General features: G+C 36.6%; 1 protein-coding gene across 5 annotated transcripts in view; it reads right to left on the bottom strand.

Moving 5' to 3' along the window:
* Positions 1-25,510, bottom strand: part of Edil3 (EGF like and discoidin domains 3) — a 536,979-nt gene that overhangs the window by 308,402 nt on the left and 203,067 nt on the right. For all 5 annotated transcript variants that reach the window (NM_001427434.1, XM_087634184.1, XM_087634186.1 and 2 more), the window contains 1 exon segment: positions 1,179-1,307. In NM_001427434.1, coding sequence (NP_001414363.1) covers positions 1,179-1,307 — 129 coding nt within the window.

Genomic DNA, 25,510 nt, shown 5'->3' with positions numbered 1-25,510 from the left:
CCTAGTCCTTGCATCTAATAGAGCATCTTCTACACTCTGTGCTCAGTGTTTATAATATTTTCCATGGGATTCGGTGAATAGAGAGACACTTAAGATACTGATTTCCCATTTTGGTCTTTCTAGGTCTGTTTGAGAAGTTCTCATGTAGAGAATGAACTGCGATCTTACCTTCCAGAAAAAATAAACCTTGACACTTCAGAACTGGTGGAAGAGAAATGAATAGCCTCTAATTTGCTTGTTGCAGACTAGAGACTTAGAGATCACTCAGGGGAGGTCAAGGGCCAGTTGTAAGTAACGCACGTCTTTTGGCACTATAGCAAACTTCTCCAGATGCTTTACTAACTCCCAACTGTGAAAGAACTCTAGGAAATTGCAAGATGCTTCCAGTGCCTAGGAGATAAGACATGATATGTTTGTTCCTGAGGGCTGAAGCTCTGACTCAGGCTGATTTGTTTCTTTTTTCCAAACCATTATCCCCAGGATCACTTTAGTATTCATCAGCAGTATTCTCTCTCCTGTCTTTCTTCCCATGCTGCCTCCCCACCCATAACCTTGCCATCCTAATTAACATTCCTCCTTCAGCATCTCCCCTACTTGTGGCTCCCTCTGTAAGAGCAGCTCAGAGTACACTGTATTCTGCCTGAGTGCTGCAATTCACAGCGTGTAAGGTCCCATGCCACTCATCTGGCATTTTTGTGTTTATTGAATTTTCAAAGATTTTCACATAGAAATGTCAGCATGTAAGAAGGAAAATACTGGCTTATATATGAGGTAGAGTCTAGAATGTTCTTTTCTTGTCCTTATTTTTTTTCTTTCTTTGTTTGTGTTGCTATGATACTAAATGCCAGAATAACTGCTGTAATGCTTAGAGAATGTAGTTCTATGGATAAGTATTAAGGAGAGAGACAAATATTATTACACGAAAGCCAACATATTGTGAATTGAATGGAATAATAATGAAAAGGAACAGAAAGCATATTAGTCAGATACAGTATGGGGACCGGAACAGCCCTCATCATGGGATGTGACATGTACTGTGGAGAGAGGCCACATGAGCCAAAAATGCCTAGACTTTGTGCTACTCTACATTTCTGCGACTTGACCAGAAACAGAAAGGGTAATGGCTTGTACATGATACATCAATAAAAATAAAAGCACAATGAATATAAATAACTTACTGTGCTGACAGTGAATCCCATTAAATCCCTGGGGACATTTACAAACATAGTCTATGAATGTGTCTCCCCGATATGCTTCACTTATCTCACAAGTTCCTCCATTATGGCATGGATTGGGGATGCAGGGACCTGAAAGACAGAGACAAATGCTTTATAATGCATGTGCTTAATAAAAGATGCTTTTATCCACATTTTCACTTGACAACTTTGTTCTTGATGTTTTAGAGGAAAAGCACAGCTGTATGAACTCTGATGAATGGCCCGAATTTGAATATGAATGCCATTATCTTTTAGCTATGTGATCTTGGGAAATTATTTACTTTTCCTGTTGCCTTGGTTAGGTCTTTTGACAAATATTAGTACAATAAAATTAACTTTAGAGGTTATATTACAGTTGAAAAGAGTTCATATATTAAAATATACAGAGTAGTATTGACTACATATTATGTATTAAATTAGCCCTAATTCAATTATTATTATCAGAATCTTTGAATTGTAGAATAACCTTTCACATGTTGAAAAATTAATAATGAGTTACAGTTTCTAAAGCACTTTTGACCTGGTTGATAGAAAAAGAATCTGAATTTACCAACATAGAAAAAGTCAACTGATGCTTGCAGTAATTTATGGAATTTCATAAAACTGAGGAGGAAAATAGCCTTAGAGAAACTACTGTGGTCCACGCTAACCTGAGTAAGTCATGAAGAGTTGCTTGAGAGGCCACATAACCATTTTGTTGACTTCGAGAATGTAAGTTCAAAAAGATTGAAAACTGCTGCACGAAATAATCATTCTGAGGTTTCCCTGGGCAAAACCAGCTGTTACCAGTGTGATTAGCTGGCAGCATCCACTGTAGGATCTGCTGCAACAATTCAGCTAAGGTTCTGAAAGATCTGGTGCAACAGTGTTCACTCCAGGTCACTTCCCTGAGGCAATGACAGAGCACCATGTGGTATCAAACTGGGCAATAACTACTCAAGTGGGTATTCTGTACTCTGGGATGCTCCTCTGGTACAACTGAACTCTGCTAGAATACGCTGTCACTCTGAAGCTTTATGTAGACAATGCTTTCTTTTCTTTACTGTTTTCTTCTTTTAGAAGTGACAGGCTGTCACAGTCTGAGGGCCTCTGCTAAGCATGCAACAGTCCTGTTGTCCTTTATAACTCATAAGCATTCAGTACAATGCTTTCACCACATTCAGTTTTCTAGAGTAAGTTCTAACTGAGAGAAGACAGAACCCAGAGGAGAGATTCTGAAGGTGTCTAGGGAAATCAAGGAAAGTTTTCACTTAAAGATAAAAATGGCCAGAGAACAAAAGTAATTTGAAAAGATTACTGTAATACCTTTGACTTGCCCTACTAGAAGAAAAATTAATGACAAGCAGTGGGTTTTTAAAAGTGTTTGTGATGAACAATGGGTGAAAGGAGTCAAGATGAGAAAGTGCATTTATTAAGACTTATCATTGGAAAAGTAGATCAGACATCAAGGTGAGGCTGGGTTAGTCAAATTTACCATTGGTAGATGTAAAAACTGGGAGGATGGGAGAGATCAATTAGGAGCAACTCTTTTTAAAGTATAGATACTAGAATATGTTTGTAAGGAAAAAATTATTGAAACTTAGTTTATATGCTGAACCTATAATATGAATGTTGGGGCTATGAAATTAAATGTCTGCTAATTCATGAGGAGCACATCCAGAGTCCCGGAGAAAGATCAAAAGAGAAGCTAAAGCTCTCAGCTGAGACAAGAGGGAAGGTAGAGCACTGGATACAAAAATACCGAAGAGTTGGGACGACTTAAAAGATACACCAAGCAAGGTTGGTAATGGATAATGGAAAGTGAACTTTAAGGAAAGAGGACATTCACCATCTTCCCTTAGAGCAGCCCAATCCACATTAGGTTTGAACATGGTTGGAGACTGGGTAACATGCTCCTGTGATAGAAAGAGAATTATGATTTGATTATTTACTTTAGAAACCTTATAAGGAAAAACACTCCACTTCTTTCTGCTTAATATTGAATGAAACAATAAAAAAAATGATTTACTAGGAATAGTCTGTAGGCACTTTATAGTGTCCAAATTCATACTTCATCTCTAGCATTTGTTTTAAAAACTGAAAAGAAATTATGAAATCTGACCTTTTCCTGTAAGTATCTATAAATTCATATCCTCAAAAAAGATACCTAGATATCTAATGTACAACATGAGGATTTTTTAAAAGAATTATTTGTTTATTTATTATATATACGTAATCCCCATACAGATCCCATTACAGGTGGTTGTGAGCCATCATGCGGTTGTTGGCAATTGAACTCAGGACCTTTGGAAGAGCAGTTAGTGCTCTTAACCACTGAGCTCTCTCTCCAGCCCACAACATGAGGATTAATGTCAGTAAGATTGCATTACAATGAGGGCATTTATTAAGTAGATTAAAGCTGACTGTTTTATCTTAAAATTAACTATACAATGGTAACAATGTCGTTAGCTATGTGCTTCCCATATTTTCAATTTGTAAATATTAAGTATGTGATATGATTGTTTACAATTTTTTCTGAAGCAAATAGTTTAGTCCCACATAGTATCTATGAATCAAATAATGTAGTAACTTTCCTTAAATGGAGACATGGTCTGTGTTTAAGAAAACAAAATAAATATAAAACCTATGAAAACATCAAGAAGCAATTGAAACAAGTTTCCTCATGCTAAGCATCATGCTAAATATCCCAACCCTCCTTTCTGTTTCTTCTGTACTCCAAAACTTATTTGATAATACATCATACTGTAAGAACATAGTTTAAGAAAAATAATCTCATCTATTTCTCACAGAAAAAGAATAAAGTGGTTGCTATTCTCTTATACAGGCCCTGGTTGCTGTTGTGTTGATGTTTAAAGTTGAAGGTCAGAGAAATTTGATGGTATTCATCAGATTAATATCTCCTGGTGATGCATTTAGATCTCAAACTAGGAATCTGTGATTCCAGGAGGGGAGAATCTAACAAAAGTAACACTAAGGGTTTTGTTGCATCAATTCTCTTCCAGACCAGAAAAAAAGTAAAAGTATATTTTAAATAAGTGGTAACTGATACTTATACATGTTACATAAAAATACACAAAATATATTCAAATGATTATTAATTTCTGAGCAAATGGGGCATTGTGAAAGACACCTAATCCAATCGCCCAATGTAGCAGGTTAAGAAAACATAATGTGATAAGAATTCAGTAAAATCTAAAAATTTCTATGTATGAAGAAAATTGGATTTAAGGAATTATACCTGGGAGAAAAAATAGTTATTAAAATCAAAATTAATGAAGCTATTCTTGCTTCGTCGAGAGAGTGGAGTAATTATAGCAGAGAGAATAGCAACCTTTTCCACATTCACTTAGGTTAAAGAAACTCCATGGGGAATTAATAAAAGATTCGAATGTAAGACCTTTGCTTGGTCGTGCTAGGAGATAAAATTGATGCAAAGCAGTGGGTCATTGAAAGTTTCTTTGAAGAAGAGTGGGCACAAAGGAGCCTGGACGACCTGGCACATTTATGCACACTGTTTTTTGAAGATTAGACTAGGCAAGAAGGCGAGATCAGACAGTTTAGTACAGGGAAGCACTGAGGAAATACAGAAAAGAACAATGGGAAGGAATCCTAACAAAGCTGAAAATAAAGTCCCCATGGAGAGAGGACAGACCAAGTCCTGAGTGGCTAATTCATGAGGAAACGTGTCTAATATGAAATCGTGGTGCCCATAACTCAGGGGTTAGTCATTTGCACAAAATTATGTTTTCGGTGATCTAGATCTCCACCAGCATCAGCTAACCACCAGAGTCTGCTGGGTGGGTTTGAGAAAGCCAATAGGGAAATCTGTAGCATTTTACAGCCTTTATTCTGGTAGAAGCGAAGAAGGGTTGATGGTCATGCAGTTCAGTGGATTCCAGTTAAAGACAGAAACCCAGAGAAAGATTTGACTGAGGAATCCTAAGTAGTAAACTCCCTGGGAACACAATTCTGTTCAGAAATCTTGATCCAGTCTCTGGGATTCTCTGCAGATGTGAGTTTTTGAGTTGGAGCTCTTTGTATTTGCATCCCAAAGGCGATTGTGACCTCAGCTGCCACCATGGTTTTAGGAAAGGATTTTTCTCAGTCCATGAAAACCAGTGTTTTTGTTTTTTAAGGATAGGGGTGAAGTAAATCATGTGGGAGTAGGATTTTCTTTTCTAGAGTCCTTTTAAATTCGTATCTTTTAAAATATATGTTGTAAGAATATATTCTGGATTTAGGGGGTGGTTACAAAGAAGTTCAGTAACATGTCTAATCAGAAGCAAATCTTTTATCATACTTTGCCTGACTACAAAGTCTACAATTTTCCTAGCAAGCTGTGCTTGCTCCCAAGTTGTCAATCTGTTCATTAATGTTAGTTTTGACAGATGTAAATAGTCAGCACGAATTCACTGAGCATATTTCTATAAATAATGCAACGTTCAAAAGCCTCCCCTAATGCAAGCATCTCAGAGTCTTCAGCCATTGGATCCGAATATATTAGATAATATAGATATAGATAGAAAGGCTCTAATGCTAATGATACTTTTTCTTATTAGTATAATGTATAAATTCAATTACACTGATAGAAGTTAATCTTAATTATATGTAGAACCTATTCTATATATTCTATAGATATGTTCAATTTTGTGTGTACTTATGTCTATGTCAATGTGTGTATGTGCGTATGTGTGTTTTTGTGTCTGTGTGCATGCATCTCTTTGTCTCCTGTCTGTCTGTCTCTGTCTGCCTCTGTCTCTGTCTCTGTCTCTGTCTCTGTCTCTGTCTCTGTCTCTGTCTCTCTCTCTCTCTCTCTCTCTGTGTGTGTGTGTGTGTGTGTGTATGTGTGTGCACTGTCAGTTGGAATCATGTGTCTCTACATCCAGAAAAGTGTCTATTTTGACCTTCTCTATCAGTCCTCAGTCCTTCCTCTGAGGCAAGTCTTTCCCTGAACCTGGTGGCCCTGCCTGCGCAGCTGGGCTAGAAGCAAACAGGCTGCAGTAATCCTCCAGGCTCTTTTCAGGCATTTGTAGGGATTCCTGACTTATTTATGTGGTGCTGAGATCTGAACTCCAGTTCTCATGATTACAGGGCAATCACTTTCAACCACTGAGTCAGCTTTCCAGCCTCCAGTCTCTCCATACCTTTCATGCACTCTTTGATTTCTCAAGGCAGAAAGCTTGAGTGCTGAGATGAGAGGCTTCCTATGCCCTTTGCTGGAGGCCATAAACTTCATATGGGAAGAATCCTGGTTCCTACACATGAGATTGGATTTGTTACATCTGACAAAATGAAGTTATGTCAATAACGAGTGGTAATAATGACATCTATGTATGACACCTTATTCTAGGTTTATTTAAAATACCAATAGTGTTATTTTCTTTTCATAAATTAAGGTAGCTACTTTCTAGAATTTTATAGACTTTACAAGTTTCAAGGCTTCTGAATTTGTGATCAGGTTTTCTTTCTATCTTTCTAATAAGGTTGATGCTTTAAAATTGTTATTTTTAATTGCAGAATTTTATTAATATTCATCATGACTGCATATACCCTAATTCTTTGGATAATATATTATTAGAAAAATGTAGCATTGTATAACATTATTGACAGTGCTTTTTTTGTTAATCAAATAATCCACATACTAATAAAGCTATATCCTTTGAGTCTGAATAAAGAGAGATGACTATAAAATAAGTTAGTACTAAAGATGAAATAGGTGAGCAGCCACAAAACTTGCTGGGTAGTCAAAATTGTTTGGTATGTGATATTGCACATAAAGAATTAAAATGTATAGCAATGATTTCTAGTTTTCTTTTCTCCAAGTGATAAGAAGTTTAATTACATGCAAATGAGGGATATGGGGAAACTTACATTTTTGTGCCATTCACATCCAGATGGCAACTTATTACTAAAGCCATTATTTAGCTCTTGGTATACCAATAAATAAAATTAAGTGCTTATAATATGTGAGGCTCCTTCTTCTGCACTAGTAAGAATAAACCTGGCCCTTACACTAGTAGCTTCTATTCATGAGGCACTAACTGTGTTGGTGGAACTGTGCTAGTAACTTGTATCAGTGCTTTCCATGGGGTTAGGATTGAGGGCAGCAGGAAGAGTAAGCTCATAATGTCAAAGTACATTTCATTTTCACTTTTGTGTGGTTGATTTTAAAGAAAATTTCACAGCTCACAAGTACTGTGAGTGGTACACACTTAGGATTAATATATTTCATTGTTTAGGTAATGGTTTCATGAAATTTAATTCTGAGATTCCCCCTGGCATTATAATAATCTCTTAAAAATTTTTACTGTTTGACAGTTTCATCCATTTATATAATGAACTTTAGCCATTTTATATGTCTTCCCACCTCTCCTCTTACACTTGATGCTGTTAACTTTAACAGCCAAGACTTTATTGTATTTTAAGCATGTCTTCTACGTCTCTTGTATCTCGTCAGGACTGGAACAGGTGACTTAAACACAACATTAAAAACAATGTAGCCGCAACCAAAGTTGGAAAACATATTTATATTTCTGAGCCACGTAGAAATCATAACAGAAGCAACACCTACAAACACACTGTAATGTCTTTCCACTCAAGACAGCTCTCTAAAGAACTTGACATCGTTTTGTATTACAGACATAGAGAAGCTCAGAGGCTGGTGGCTATGTGCTTCACTTATGGTTTGTATTATGAATACTAAACCAATATGTTTGGTGATATCACTCTTAACCAAGAACATAAATGAACTTCCAAATCCAAAAGGCTTCTGGGAATGTTTAAATCAATGCTGAAATGCTTTTTTTAGGGAATCTTTAAGTAGTTCCGAACATAATGGGGACAGCATGTGATCAAAATTAATGATCAACTGGGTTCAACAACATTCTTCCAGGCGTCTTTAAGCAAGTTCATATAAGTATGTCAAAAAGAGTAATTACTTACAAAACAATAGATTCAAATACTGTGCTGTTTTGCATCCATCTTTTCATAATGTTAGAGAAATGTTAATGTCAAAGTCCACAGAGTTCAAATTATTTTCATATATGTAACACAGTTATAATCTTAAACAGTGAACACTGTGCTCCAATTAGAGAACAGCCAGAATATTAGGAAGCAAATGCATTATTACCCCAGTAAGATGTACATTCAGGGTTGGTCTAGGTTATATGTTATGTCTCAAAAATCTTAAAATTAGTGCTTAAAATTGAATGTGTACATTAAACGCATAATAAAGAAACACCGATGTAGTCATTGCAAAAGTATGGGCTTTCAAGCTGTGGTTGCTGGACAATTGAAAGAGCAACAAACAGTTAAGACTCAAAAGTTGGTTCTAACTCTTTTCTTAATAAACATACTGAAGTCCTCTCTCAGGGTTGTGTTTACATTTATTAAGACTTGGATATTTTCTTGTTGTCATTTTAAATCGTACTAACTTAAAAAAAAACTAGTTGGCACGTTACAGTGGTTCCTCCCTCAATGGTTAATACTGTTCTTGTAACATACCAGTTTAGTTCCCAGTACCCATTTTGGTAGTCATACAGACTCATGTAACTGCAGTTCTAGGCATCTGTCCTCATCTATACTCTGTAGACACTTATAATCACACCCAATCACACTATTCCCACCCAATCTCTCTCTTTCTCATTCTCTCTCTCTCTCTCTCTCTCTTACACACAAACACACACACACACACAAACACAAACACACAATACACTCACACACACCCAAACACATAACTAGAAATAATAATAAAAATAAAAAATATATTTTAAAAAACTTGTTGAAAAAGAAATTATTTCAGACATGCTTATGGGATAGATGTTTTAAAGCTGTATTCTATGTAGTCTGTTTTTGTTTTTGTTTTCCCTGTTCTTTCTCATAAATATAAATGTACAAGTTTCAGGTATGTTAGGAAAAACAGCTCATCTAAGTATTTTGTATTTATATTTATTACTAAACTACTCTAAACAATTTAAAAATCATTATTGTAGAAAATCAGCAAGATTAATAAGCTTTCTCTTCAAACTGTAAAAGCTCTGGGGAAAATCATGCAAATTAAAATCTATGGTAAGCAGACTTTTTTTCCAGTACATGCTGACAAACTTTCCCCTGCAGAACACAGAGTGTCAATATGTAAATGTCTGCAGGGGGCCTGGAGATGACCAGTGCTTACACAGCAGGCTCTCCGGGCCTTGTATTCATTTCAGGATAGCTGCAGCTAATTTCTACTCACTCTGCAGCATAAAACAGCAGAAACAATCCTCTAAGCTCTGGAGGGTTCAAATTGGAAAAGAAGGCATCAAATAAACTCTCAAAAAAATAACTTCTGAGGGGCTCCGGATAATGATGTCATGTGGTCATTAGTACTGGCACATGATCCATCTCAACATCATTTGGTTATTCAGAGCATCCTGTCAATCCCTGCCTGTCTTCACAGTCATCTTGCCCGGTTCCTTGTTCCCTTCCATAGTGTTTGCTAATTTGTGGTTCTTGTTTCTTCTACCCATTTATACTCCCTTTCTGTTATTTCAAAACCCTAACACTAGATAGGACAGAATAAAAGATAGAAAAAGAAAAGAGGATATAGCTGTACTTCAACTATTTCTTGGTGGTTAGGAGCAGAAGAAGCAGAAACAGAAGCAGAAGGAGAAAGAGAAGAAGAAGGAGGAGGAAGAAGAGGAGGAAGGAAGAAGAAGAAAGAAGGAAGAAGAAAGAAGAAGGAAGAAGAAGGAGAAGGAGAAGCAGAAGGAGAAGAAGAAGAAATGTCAAGTAGAAAATCTTAATGAACCTCATAATTCCTAAAGAAAGAGAAGCAGTTATTAAAAGTCTCCCAAACAAAAGAGACCAGGACCAGATGGGTGTAGTACAGAATACTATCAGACCTTCATAGAAGGCCTCATACCAATACTTTCCAAACTATTCCACAAAATAGAAGCAAAGCACTAACAAATTCCTTCTATGAAGCCACAATTATGCTTATACCTAACCGCATGAAGACCCTACAAAGAAAGAGAACTTCAGAACAATTTCCCTTATGAATATTGATGGAAAAATATTCAATAAAATTCTCACAAACCGGGTTGGGGATTTAGCTCAGCGGTAGAGTGCTTGCCTAGCAAGCACAAGGCCCTGGGTTCGATCCCCAGCTCTGAAAAAAAACAAAACAAAACAAAACAAAACAAAAAAAAAACCAAAAAACAAAAAACAAAATTCTCACAAACCGAATCCAAGAACACATCAAAAGGTCATCCATCATGATCAAGTAGGCTTCATCCCAGGGATTCAGGGATGGTTCAATATATGGAAAACCATCAACGTGATCTGATATATAAACAAACTCAAAGATAAAAAACATATGCTCATCTCACTAGATTCTGAGAAAGCATTTGAGAAAATGCAACACCCCTTAATAGTAAAAGTCATGGAAAGATCAGGAATTCAATGACCATAGCTAAACATAATAAAAACTAAATGCAGCAAACCAGCAGCTAACATTAAACTAAATGGAGAGAAACTTGAAGCAATTCCACTAAAATCAGGGACTAGACAAGGCTGCTCAATCTCTCCCTACTTATTCAATATAGTTCTTGAAGTTGTAGCCAGAGCAATCAGACAATGAAAGGAAGTCAAAGGGATACAGATTGGAATGGAAGAAGTCAAAATATCACTATTTGCAGATGATATGACAGTATGCATAAGTGACCCCAAAAGTTACACCAGAGAACTACTAAGCCTGATAAACAACTTCAGCAATGTGTCTGGGTATAAAATTAACTCAAACAAAATAGTGGCCTTCCCCTACTCAAAGGATAAACAGGCTGAGAAAGAAATTAGGGAAATGATACCCTTCACAATAGTCCCAAATTACATAAAATACCTCGGTGTGATTCTAACCAAGCACGTGAAAAATCTGTATGACAAGAATTTCACGTCTCTGAAGAAAGAAATTGAAGAAGATCTTAGAAAATGGAACCACCTCCTATGTTCATGTATTGGCAGGATTAATTAAGTAAAAATAGCTATTTTTCCAAAAGCAATCACAGATTCAGTGTTATTCCCATCAAAATGCAAAATCAATTCTTCATAGAGTCAGAAAGAGCAATTTGCATACTCATTTGGAATAACAAAAAACACAGGATAGCGAAAAGTATACTCAACAATAAAAGAAATTCTGGGGGAATTACCATCCCTGACCTCAAACAGTATTACAGAGCAATAATGATAAAAAAAACTTTATGATATTGGTACAGAGACAGGCAGGTAGATCAGTGGAATAGACTTGAAGACTCAGAAATGAACCCACACACCTATGGTCACTTGATTTTTGACAAAGGAGCCAAAACCATCCAATGGAAAAAAGATAGCATTTTCAGCAAATGGTGCTGGTTCAACTGGAGGTCAGCATGTAGAAGAATGCAATTGATCCATTCTTATTGCCCTGTACAAACTTAAGTCCAAGTGGATCAAGGACCTCCACATCAAACCAGATACAGTAAAACTAATAGAAGAAAAAGTGGGGAAGAAACTCGGTCATGTGGTCACTGGGGAAATTTTCCTGAACAAAACACTAATGGCTTATGCTCTAAGATCAAGAATCGACAAATGGGATCTCATAAAACTGCAAAACTTCTGTAAGGCAAAGGACTCTGTCATTAGGACAAAATGGCAACCAACAGATTGGAAAAAGATCTTTACCAATCCTACATCTGATAGAGGGCTAATATCCAAAATATTAGACTCCAGAAAGACAAATAATCTTATTACAATGACTTACAGATCTAAACAAAGAATTCTCAGCTGAGGAATACCTAATGACTGAGAAGATCCTAAAGAAATGCTCAACATCCTTAGTTATCAGGGAAATGCAAATCAAAACAACCCTGAGATTCCATCTCACAACATTCAGAATGGCTAAGATGCTGGTGAGGATGTGGAGAAAGAGGAACACTTGTCTATTGTTGGTGGGATTGCAAACTGGTACAACCACTCTGGAAATCAGTCTGGAGGTTCCTCAGAAAATTGGACATTGCACTACCTGAGGACCCAGTTACACCTCTCCTGGGCATATACCCAAAAGATGCTCCAACATACAACAAAGACCCATGCTCCACTATGTTCATAGCAGCCTTATTTATAGTAGCCAGAAGCTGGAAAGAACCCAGATGCCCTTCAACAGAGGAATGGATTAAAAAAAAAGTGGTACATCTACACAATGGAGTACTACCCAGCTATTAAAAATGATAACTTCATGAAATTCATAGGCAAATGGATTGAACTAGAAAAATATCATCCTGAGTGAAGTAACCCAGTCACAGAAAAATACACATTGTATGCACTCACTGATAAGTGGATATTAGCTCAAAAGCTTAAATTATGCAAGATACAATTCACATACTCCATGAAGTTCAAGAAGAATGATGACCAAAGTGCAGACGCTTCACTGCTTCTTAAAAGGGGAAACAAAAATATTCATAGGAGGGTATATAGAGTCAAATTTTGGGTCAGAGACTGAAGGAACGGCCATTGGAGCCTGCCCCACGTGGCTCATATGTGTGTGTGTGTGTGTATGTATACATACATACATATATGTGCGTGCTGACATGAGTCTGATATAGATGTCTCCTGAGAGACAAAGCAAGAGCATGTCAAATAGAGAGGTGAATGTTATCAGGAAAACATTGAACTGAGAACAGGACCCTCATTGGAGGAATTATAGAAAGGATTGAAAGAGCTAAGGTGCTTGCAACGCCATAAGAACAACAATGCCAACCAACCAGAGCTATCAGATACTAAACCACTATGTAAACACCATACATGGACTGACCGATGGCTCCAGCTGCATATGTAGCAGAGGATGGCCTTGTTGGGTACCAATGGAAGGAGAATCCCTTGGTCCTGACAAAGTTGGACCCCCAGTGTAGGGGAATGTCGTGGGAGGCATGGCAAAGGGGGTGGATGGTGAGGGGAACACCCTTATAGAGGAAGGGGAGGGGGATGCTATAGGGAGCTTATGGCCAAGAAACCATGAAAGTAAATAACTTTTGAAATGTAAATAAAAATTATCCAATAAAAGAAAAAAGGAAAATCTGCATGAGAAGGATTTGAACTGGTGTTAGGGGAAGAGTGGAGGGGTTGAATATTTTCAAAAATATATTGTCTGAAATTCTCAAGATATTAATAATAAAATACTGCTTTTATTACTGGGTCAAAATAAAAATCTAGAGCCACATGTCTTGTTTTGTGGCAGGATATACACACACATACACACATGCATACACATAAGGACTCACACAGTAAAGAGAGGGGGAAGGGAGGGAGAGATAAAGGGAGGGAGGGGGAGATGAACAGGAGAGAGGGAGTTAAGAGAGAGGGAGAAGGAGAGGGAGAGGAACAATAGATATAGGGAGGAAGTCACTTAGAAAAAAATCCCACAGTGATATACCCCTCTGAGCCTCCTATTGCAATGATTTAGTAAGTGGATTAACCCATTGATTTAGTTTGTGTTCTTATGATCTTATCACTTCTCACAGATTAGATACATTATCTAGGAGCAAAGACTTTAATCCATGAGACTTTTAAAGGCCATTTTATATCCAGTCTATAAATAATGCCCTAATCACTAGGATTTTAGAACATGAATGTGCTCGGACTCATAAATTGTAAGGAAATGACTAGGGTTAAATGGAGTCATGTGTGAATGCTCTCATGTATTCAACTTCTGTATACTTGGAGACTATATTTGGTCACACAAAAGGTGAGAAATCGTTCTCTCTCACCTAAATGCTATGTGAGGATAACAAGAAAACACATTGTATTTGGATTTTCAGCCTTGAGAAAGTACATTTCTATCATATTAGGCACTTTATATGTTGAAGTTCCTGATATTCAGTTCTCTCGAAGAGTGTAACATTCTCTAGCTATAATTTTTTAGTTAGGTGCTCTCTTATGTAAATGGAGGTGATTAAGGGAACAGCAGTCATAACTTATTAGTAGTATTGTATTGGCTGATCACATTCATATTTTCAGGAGTAATAGTATCTTAATCTCATAATATATGTATATACATATGTATGTATGTATGTATGTATGTATGTTTCAAAGATGAGCACCACATTTGAGCAGAATGACTTACTTTTTCAAATGCTAGTAAGGACTACTCCAGCTATTACCTTGTTGTAAAGTGATCTCTATCTATCCTTTCCCATAGTCACCCATCTTTCACAACTGTGGCTACAAGCTTTAAAACCGCACCATCATGATGGCAAACCTCAGCTCTGAATGTTTCATCATCCAAGCAGAAATGTAGCATCTTCTGTAGTCATACTGTATATGCTTTTCAAAAGTAATCAAAATGTCATTTTGGTCCATACATTAGTTAATCACTAATATTCACTGTCTGAAGAAGGTGTGATTTTATTTATTGGTCCATATGTAGTGGTCACAGACAAAACAATGTTGATCTATGACTTTCTAAAAAGTCTTATAAAGTGAGATCTACAAATATGTCTGTTAATAGAAGAGCTAGCATCTAGAAGACATTGATGAATTAATGGATATACTATTATGTTTAATAATGTTAATAATAAAATATTATTAAATTTAGTAAATAGAAGCTCAAGGAACATTTTTAAGTCCCTTCCCTATCAATGGTATAAACACTACAGAAATAGAAGATACCAAGGAAAGAAAAAAAAAAGCAAATCAGAGTTTCAATGTGAAAAATTCCATGAAAATTTGTTATGTAAATAATTTATAACCCAATGGCCAACAATTTTTAAACTAATGTAAAGAAAGCATATCAAAGTTTGTTTCTGTTTTTTATCCAGAGGTCTGATTTCAGAAAGCAAACACAAAAACTAAAATAAGAAAGACCTGTGCAGGTCATTTATATAATAACTGTGTGCGTTGGAGTTCACTGGAATGTACTGAAGAACAGAAACATGGGGTTGGGAAGATGATTGAAGGATTAATCCTGTCTGCTCTTCTTAATGAATAAAATTCAATTCCCAGAACCTATATGGCAGCTCTCAACTGTCTGCAACTCCTAGTTAAATGGTTCAACTCCTTCTCCTGGACTCCACAGTCACTGCAAGAACGCTGTGCATGGGCACACATTCTGGCAACTACTGAAGCAGAAGCAGAAACAAAAGTAAAGGCAGAAGAAGAACTTAAGGATTCACATTAGCAGGTGGTATAGAGCCTAACGATGTCACTTAAGTTTCCCTTCAGCTACCAACTGTTATTTTATCTCCATATGTCAGCAGAAGAGGAATACATTAACAATAGGATAGGGACCACAGTTTTCTGTAAGATTGTTATCTAGAAATATTTGAGCATAGAAATATTCTGGAGCATAGGCAATCTCACCATGTTGCATGCAACTCTAAGCAACTGCAGAATTTCCATGTTCTTCATCAATCTTCCTCTGACAGCCCTTCACCTTACTCACCTCCTACTCAGCTTGCTGCCTGCACCTCAGCGTCTCACCGAATACTGTTTCATTTGTAAGTCTGTGATAGGTTTCTTTTGTTTCCTCAAGTCCATTATTAACTGCTTGTACAAAGTATACCTCTGTGATTTATTCTTTATCATCAGATCCTAACATAATACACCTTTGATAGCATTTAAAACAGGAATGCTAACTGACTGAAATATTTATAATTTCAAAATGCACACCACACTTCTATCACAGTCAATAGCAAGCAGTAATGGTTGCAGAACAGATATAGTGTTCTGTAGCCCCTTATTCATGCTACCCACTTGGAGCTTGGGGTCAAGCCACAATTTCATTGTTCAACGATGTTGCTGTGATATAATTTCAGATGTTGCACAATCTTATCAGTTAATGAGTATTTAGAATAGATGTACTTTTGCATGACCCCTTTCACTTTGAAGACAGTGATTGGATGTGGTGGAAGAATTTGGGTTTCCCCTCGAAATCTGTCCTTCCTGGCTGCTATTGTAATCACTGAGCAGAGAGGCCCCTGCAGGAGGTATTGTAGCTTCCTTCGGATATAGATAGGAAAGGCACAGACTCCGACTTCACAGCTGAGGACGCCGAAGCACAGCTGGACAGGCCAGTGGCTGTTTGGATTGCCTCCTAAGGTCGCACATGCGACTTCTTTGGGGCAGACTTGAGAAATCATCAAACACAGCAAGCATGGATTCTAGCCAGCTGGCCATCTGTTCCTTCACCCACTGTGATAATTTGGTCTTGTAGAATTTTGTTAAGTGAGCATTAAGTAATGACCATGTCAAACTGGTTGCATAGTGAAAGCCTCTTAATCACAGAATGAAAGCACTGGGGAAGCTTACTCAAACACAGAAAAGGTCACCAAATCCATCTAAGGCGAAACGCAAAGCAAAGCAAAACAGAGTCCATACCAAAACAGGGAACAGACGGAAAAATATATCATTAACTCCCTTTGCATGTTCACATTGCATTGTATCGATTCCATACTGAACAGAGGCGATTGGACAATGTATTGGGCAGTTAGGAGTTAGATGAATATAGCCAGAGGTCCTATTACCCCATTTTGTAAATACATGCTAAAGACTTGAGATGCTAAGAGAATGTGTGGGTGGCTTTATCATATTGTCTGAAGTAGAGACATTTACTCCGTGAGTCACTGATACAAAACAATAACTTGTTCTAACAGCTCAGAATACATTCCACATAACTGTTCTCGTTTTGGTTTTTCTAGGTTTTTAGAGAGAGCATTAAAAAGAACGTGTTTCCTTATGGTGTTTGTGTACACAGTTTGCTCTTATTCATCCTCCTTTACTTCCCTCTAAGTCAATGGCTGTCAACCTTCTTAATGTTGTGACCTTTAATACAGTTCTTCATGTTGTTGTGGCCCCCAGCCGTTAATTTATTTTCATTTCTCCTTCCTAACTGTACTTTTGCTGCTGTTATGAATCATATTGTGAACATCTGTGTTTGCAGATGGTTGTAGGTGACCCTGTGAAAGTGTCATCTGACACTCCAAACGGGTCATGAGCCGTAGATTAAGAACCATTGCTTTACATCTCTCTGAGCCCTTCTTACTCAACCACATCTTCCAATCAAATTTCTTTTTCACCAAAATAATATTTTAATTAATTATTTGGAAATTTCATACAATGCACCTCATCATACTTGGCTCCCATCCCTGTCAGATACAACCTAGATCTACCATAAAAAGAAGAAAAATATACTAGGTCCATTTCTGTTGTCTATAACAGAAGCATGATGATATTCCCAGTGGACAGCCCTTTAAAGTAATCCAAGTCTTTCCCAACTCCCGGCCAGTTCGTGTCACATATACTCAATTATCTTACCCACAGCTTTTAAGATTTTTTCCTTTCCATATTTTTTCTTCCTAGATTTACCTGTGTGGACACTTCCCCCCCACACACACACAGACATACACACTCACAAAATTAAATGCTCTTAAGTACCATATATTTCTACCAATAAATGGACTTCTGAACTGAATAGAGAGTTCTTAAAAGTTCCCCCCAAAAAATGGAAACATGTTCAATATCCTTAGATATCAGAAAATCTAAATTAGAGTAGAAATTACAGTGGAATGTAGTTAGTATGTGGGGATGAGGACCTATATTTACTGGTGGTGGTAATGCATGTTGGTGCGAGTCAGTTCAAAGATTTCTCAAAAGATAATGAAATTAAATCACACAATCAAGGAGAGCATTTGACTTTAATCCCTATAAACTAGAGATGTGTCATTGTTTTTTAAACATCATTTGAGCTATCCCACTTGAGAAATGCAACTTTCCCTCATATACCCTTTTTTGAATCATGCAAAACATTAAAATATTCAGATAATTTCTTAGGTTACCACACAATTGATTTGATTTCATCGTGCCATTTTTATATGTGTATATTGCAGTTCGTTAATCCCCTCCCCTCCATTGCCTTTCCAATGTCTCCTACACCCACCATGAGGTGAATTCATCATTTCCCCTACATAATGGTTTTGTCTTTCTTTTTCAGGTTTATTTCATTCTCCTTTCTGTATAATTCCTCCTTTCATATCAATCAACCACACTCCACATATTTGTTTGTTTGTTTATGTTCTTTGTGATCCTCTGTGTAATTTGTAGTGTTTGATCACTTTTCTGTATTATTGGTGTTTGTTTTGACAACTACTTCATGAAATTCGTAGGCAAACAGATAGAACTAGAAAATATCATCCTGAGTGAGGTAACCCAATCACAAATAAACACAGATTGTATGCACTCACTGATAAATGGATATTAACCCAGAAGCTCGGATTACCCAAGATATCAAAGACCACTTGAAGCTCAAGAAGAAGTATGACCAAACTGCAGATGCTTCAGTCCTTCTTAGAAGGCAGAACAAAAATGTTCATAGAAGGAGATGTGGAGACAAAATTTGTAGGAGAGACTGAAGGAATGGCCATTCGGAGCCTGTTCCACCTGGGGATCCATCCCATATATATACAGCCACCAAAATTAGACAATATTGATGAAGTCAAGAAGTGCATGCAGACAGGGGCCTGATATAGCTGTCTCCTGAGAGGCTCAGCCAGACCATGACAAATACAGAGGCAAATGCTAGCAGCGAACCATTGAACTAAGAACAGAGAAATGTGAAAACAATCTAGGATGAAGTCTAATGGAATTCTACTATCTAATGCCTGAGTTGGAGGAGTTAGAGAAAGGATTGAAGGAGCTGAAGGGACTTGCAACCCCATAAGAACAACAATATCAACCAACCAGAACCCCAAAGCTCCCAGGGATTAAACCACTACCCAGTGACTACCCATGGACAGACCCATGGCTCCAGGTGCATATGTGGCAGAGAATGGCCTTGCTGTGCAGCAATTGGAGAAGTCCTGGTTCTGCCAAGGCTGGACACCCTCCTCCCCCCAGTGTCGGGCAATGTCAGAGGGAGGAGGTAGGAAGGGGGGTGGTTCGGAAGGGGAACATCCTCAAAGAAGAAGGAGGAGGGGGATTGGATAGGGGGCTTATGGCCGGGAAACTGGGAGTGGGAATAACATTTGAAATGTAAATAAAAATATCAAAAGGAGAGAGAGAGAGAGAGAGAGAGAGAGAGAGAGAGACAGAGAGAGACAGAGAGAGACAGAGACAGAGAGACAGAGAGACAGAGAGACAGAGAGGCTGAGGTCAGGAAATCCGTTCCAGGCATATACAGAAATGTTGCTGTAAGAGAAACACTGATATATTTAAAATTAAGGTACCACTTGGCCTGGCTTCAATTTGAAAGAAAATTCTTTGGACAGTATAGACAATATTCGAAAAGAATGAGTGAAGATAGAGAAAACCAATTCAAGGTCAAAACTTGCTCAGGAAAGGCACAAAAGGAGGCCTGAACTATATTGATGAAGATATGGAGCAAAGGGAAATTCTGACAGAATGTTCAAGCATGACCCCTTTGCAGAAATAACATTTTGGTGTGTGAGCACTGATGCCACCTGCTGACAAAGCAGATCAGGGGGAGAACAGACAAGAAATCTTTGAAGACATAGTATTCATAAGATAGCCACTGGTACAAAGTGGAGAATATGCCCCAGGAACATAAGCGTTCCTTGATGTGGGTGGAAATTAATGCCTACAGCTGTACCCATTAACTAAAAGAAATAGCACAGAGAAATGTGCAAACAATCTAGAATGAAGTCTAATGGAATTCTACCATCTAATGCCTGGGTATAACTAATGTAAACACAACAGTGATAGGCAATAAAGAAATTACCAGGAAAATAACTCCTTTGTCCAGTGCTAATTGCTAACTACAGAGACTTCCATCCAAAATTAACACTAAACACCAGGCCATGTAAGATTTCTCTTTCAGTGTCTTTTTTATAAGTACTCTTTGTTTTACACACATTCAAGCAAGAGATGCTTACCTACTGAATGTCAAAAAATCACAATGGTTAATGAGATTTAGTTAGGTGAAGGAAACGTGCTCTTTTGAGTCACATTATTTTAAATCCATTGGGCGTTCTGTTTGGGCCTTTTCCTACTTCATATTAATATAGGACAAGCTACAAATAGAATCTAAATCATAAATCATACCAACATAGTTTGCTTTTAAAATGTGGCTTATTTATGGCATAAGAGGAAACCTGGGAAATGAAAATATTTGATGGAAAGGAGAGATAAACAGTTAAGAATGTACACAGGAACAATGCTTCTTTTTGTCTTTGTATGGAGCCCCTCTCCCATTTTATAACATTTCATTTTGTATCTTTGTTATTTGTCCTCTGCTGACTTTAGAGGTGGGTGCTACCATCATGCGATAACCCTAAAGTCATTTTGTGTATCTAAGACTGATTCTTGTGAACCTATTCTGGTTAGAGTCCAGTTTACACTGCTATACCATGATGATGAGAAATGTTCTGCAAAGCGTTGCTCATACAGCTAAAAAGTGCAAGGGAAAATATAAACACACAATTAAACAAATAAACAAAGGCATCACAACGTCTATATTCCTGGAAGTGTAGTCAATAAATATGGAGAAGCTAGGAATTCACTTAATGTATGTAACAATATATTATCATTGCAAACTCAGTTAAAAATGTTGAGCTATTAAGCTCAATTCGCTTTGCAACCCACATAAGTATTAAATATATATAGCCAGATCTGAATTACTATAAAATCTTCATTTCTACATTTCCAGCATTATGCACTTAAAATTGTAAATTCCATGTTACATTAATCACATGAATATAGATAGGGAAAATTTGCACAGCACCACAGTAATTACTGTATTCCGTCAAAAAGAAACTATTGCAGCTGACGCTTTCTACTGAGTGTTATTAAGATTGACTATAGTTCATAAATGGCACAGCTCCACTTATGAAAGTTATAAGACATTGAAACCCACCTCATTCTAATCCAAATAATGAAAAGATAAATAATCCATCTTAATATCACTTTCTTAGGACTCTGACATTAAATTTAATGCCACATTAAATATGCTTATAAAACATTAGAATAAGTGGCAATAATCCAGTTTTTGCAGTGTTGCTATTTAATATATATAATGTTTTTATGTTCCAAGAAAGATATTTGACATAACCAAGATGGCACCATATGGATGTCGCAGAAGCTCAGTTCATTCCCTCATGCAGAATGCTATGGGACTTATTCTGTCTATTATCTTTTCTTATCCCAATAAATTTATTCTTTATAAAATGTTATAAATTCCAAATAAACAACTCAAAAAATGTACACTGTAGCTTCCTTGCTACTAAGAGGTGCCATGCACCTCTCAAAGAAAAGAAACAACCAATAGAAGGTGCTATCAACTTTGATGTCTATAAACCACATCAGTGATTTATATGAAACAATACACTAAGGGCCTAATAGTAACCAAGTCTGACTTAAGACTCATTCACCAAAAGAGATAGCATACATGGTACGGAAATCTAGCCATCCAATTATTGCCAATGTGATTGTGTTTATTAGAGGAGAATCTGCAACTACTATTTTACTAAGCCAGTGCAACATTTAATTACTATCTCTTCATGTTTGTTCTTATACCCTCCCACAGATAAATGTAGTCCTCTCCTCTCATTAAGAAGCTTTTATTTGCAACAGACAGAAAACACTACAGAAAACCACAACCAATCAATATGCAGAGTTTTGTAGCTTGGTCTCTATGGATACATCTATAAAATCACCCACACTTAAGACTCAGGGAACATTGCAGGAGAGGAGACAGGAAGACTGTAAAAGCCAGAGGATGAGGGACTTTGATATGAGATTGATTCTCCAATAACATCCAAAACTAAAACCACAATAAGTTCTTGCCAGCGTGACTTAGAATATGTGAGCTAAAAAATGAGGATACCAATGATCATGCCAAATTGGACAAGGAAAAGTCCACAAGACTTCAACACTACAGGCACACAAAGGTACTACATGCAACTGAGTAAAGCTGTATGCATGAGAGGTGGTCTTCCTTTAGGGAAGACCATACCAAGTGATGTTCAGTGCCAAATGAACAGTCCTGGAAACGTGTTTACACACATGCAATGGCAATTGAAGAAAAATGGAGCCATGAAAAAAGGAGAGTAGTGGGTGTTATGTGGCAAGTTTTAGAGGGAGAAAAGGGAAGGGGGAAATGTAACAAACATACAACATCAAATAAATTATGAAAATAAATGTCTTAAGCAAGTAATAAGATGTGGGGTTGGGGATTTAGCTCAGTGGTAGAGCGCTTGCCTAGGAATCCAAGGCCCTGGGTTCGGTCCCCAGCTCCGAAAAAAAAAAAAAGAACCAAAAAAAAAAGTAATAAGATGTGATATAGTCACTCAGCTATTCCCTTTAAGATCAATTTAACAAGGGCAAAGGATCTGAAAAGTAACATCATTTCCTGAAAGCAGCAAATATTTTTCTGCCACTTGGTTAATATAGAATGGGTTATAGCTGGAAGCTTCCTGCAAAAACGTTTTAAAAATTATTTTGTAAATCTAATTAAGGTGAGAAATAGATGATGAAATAAAGAGAATTATGATTGTATGTTTAGTACTAAAATAATCATTGAAGATTTACAGATATTATAATTTCCAAAGAACTACCTAAAAATGTTTTCTTATACTGTTGTGTATGACAGTGTGGAAAATATGCTAAATTTCAAGCATAGACTGTTAGGCAGGAAAGATGGCTGCCACTAAGGCATTTAGAGTTCACCATATTGTTCAAGATTAAATATTTGATGTGGAATGACTTGCTTCTACATTCTATTACACTTGCTGTAATAATTTTCGAGATGAAATAATTTTAAACATGCTATATGTTAGAAAAGTTAAATGATTTAAATTTTCTTACTATCTGTGTGAAGGGGATTGAATAATGTGAGAAGTAAAACTTTCCGTTTTCTTCAGGGTCCACACAGCCCACCTTTAAAAGAAAAACTGCAGGCTTCAGTTTGATTGACTGTATTTCACAGTCTTTCAAATTTTCGTAAGATGCCATTTCTAATTCTGGTTGTATTGTCCTATGTGAAAAACATGTTCGTTCTATGTTCAAAATGCTATCTGTTACAGAGTCTGAAAACACAGATAAATAAGTATAGTAAATAATTTAGTAATATTATATTACACTAAATGAAAAACTGCTTTCCTCTGCAATCCTTGTTTTCATGATGAAAATGACAGTCAGACTTCTATCTCTGGAATCTTGACCTGGCTACTTTACCTGAAGAGTCTTTACTCTATTATTTTTTATCTCTATTAAGCTTTGCCCCAGTTTCTTCTGAGCAATGGCTACCATGAAACATCCGATTAAACCTGCAAACACAGCACATATCATCATGCAATGCCACGTGAATATTGGTAACATTTTTGTAAAATGAATATATCTCTGCAGTAACTAGAATTTAAAGCAACATCCCTGAATAACACCAGAATATCTCTTATAGGAGTTTAAAGGGTCCTCAAGGCATATACAGAAAATGCCTTCATTGAACTTTATTTGAGTATTAAACTTATCTAGCTATAGCACAATGCTATGAGAGAAATGTCTAGTTTACTTTTTAAGAACATATGCTTTCTAGGATCTTAGTAGTATACTGAGCTTTTAAAGAAAAAATGTTTTGTTTATAAAACCAGTTGGGTTTTATGAACAATTTAATCTTAAAACATTACTCAGCAGTAAGGATTGCAAACTTACTGTGTATCAGAATCCAGGTATATTGAGAAATATATATATATATATATATATATATATATATATATAGAGAGAGAGAGAGAGAGAGAGAGAGAGAGTCAACAGCATGAGTAATTTTATAGGCCAATTCTTTGAATGATAGCAGTCATGGTACTGGAAAGTGCTATGAAATCTGACAAGAGAGTGGATGACCCAATTTTCATACCCGCTTGTAGTGGCCCATGAGCCAGCACCATAATATATCTTCAAAGATGAAGAAACAACATTCATGTATTGAAGGAAACCAACAGCCATTTCATTGTAATTAAAGCCCATTCGACAGAAAGGAATTCATGTTTGACCCTGCAAACCTAGTCCACTACGCATGGCTAGTGAGGCCCACTCTACAGTAGAAACTACAACTGCCACCTTGCCAAAGCAATATCATCCTAACTGTGTTCTAAATACTGATCAGGAAAGAAGTGATGACATGATTTGAAAAGCCAAAGACCCAGATTTATACTGAGAGAGTGCTAAACTAAACACACACACACACACACACACACACACACACACTCACACACACTCACACAAAATGAGTTTGTGATACGTTATATTATTTTTAGTTTAACAAAGCTATGAGATAAGTACATACAAGGTTAATGTATATTTCAAACAGGCATTACTAATTAGGTAAAAATTTACAGAAGAAAACAAATTCCTTGGAAGTGAAAGATTTGCCTCAAATAGAGGTAGGATTATGCGAGGAAATTAACTAATCAAATTGGCAACATTTAAGATGTACTTTGCTTTCTCAAAAGAAACCAATGAAAATGATTTCTGAAGCAATAAGGTTTGGTAGTATACATATTACTCTATAAAAGCTACTGTAACTTCAAGTAAGGTAAGTGTACAGCATTTTAATAGGATGTACCCGAATAATGATGGAATATAATTCTTGCATTATAATCTCATCAAAATAATATGAAAAAATGAATATCAATCCTCAAATATGCACCACTTGGATCATTTGCAAGAAGATGCTACAACATTGCTTTTGAATCCACTTCTATATTACTATTAGGATATTGTCCCATAGAAGGAATACAGGAAGGATGATCAGTTCTTTGTAAGTATCTGTTGTGCCTCTGTGGTGACAAAACGTACAGATGTATGGGAAATGGCAAGAGGATTATAGAGATGTGTGAACATGTATATGTATATTATGATATGAATATATATATTTCTAATTCTTTATTCATGAAGCACTTAAATATTACTCACATACCACATTTAGTGTTTTAATCTGTTTTTCAGAGTTAGGACACATATTTTTAGTATAGAGGAAGAACTTTGCCATTATCCTCATGGTTTTCAAAACCTTAGTATTGCTTCTGCTTCTTAAAAATATTAGCAAGCAATAATATGGAGTAAAATCTTATATTATTTAAATTTCCAATGAGGGTTTCTCTTCTTAAAGTGTGGGAGATGCTATGTGTGATTTCTGGCAGACATGGTAAGAAGTAGGGTTCAACTGGAGGGCAACATGTAGAAGAATGCAGATCGATCCATGCTTATCACCCTGTACAAAGCTTAAGTCCAAGTGGATCAAGGACCTCCACATCAAACCAGACACACTCAAACTAATAGAA

The sequence above is a fragment of the Rattus norvegicus genome, chromosome 2, assembly GCF_021556685.1.
Source record: "Rattus norvegicus strain SHRSP/BbbUtx chromosome 2, alternate assembly SHRSP_T2T, whole genome shotgun sequence".
In the NCBI taxonomy this organism is placed as follows: domain Eukaryota; kingdom Metazoa; phylum Chordata; class Mammalia; order Rodentia; family Muridae; genus Rattus; species Rattus norvegicus.
Note: the sequence above shows the minus strand (reverse complement) of the source record. Positions and strands in the feature narration are given on the sequence as shown.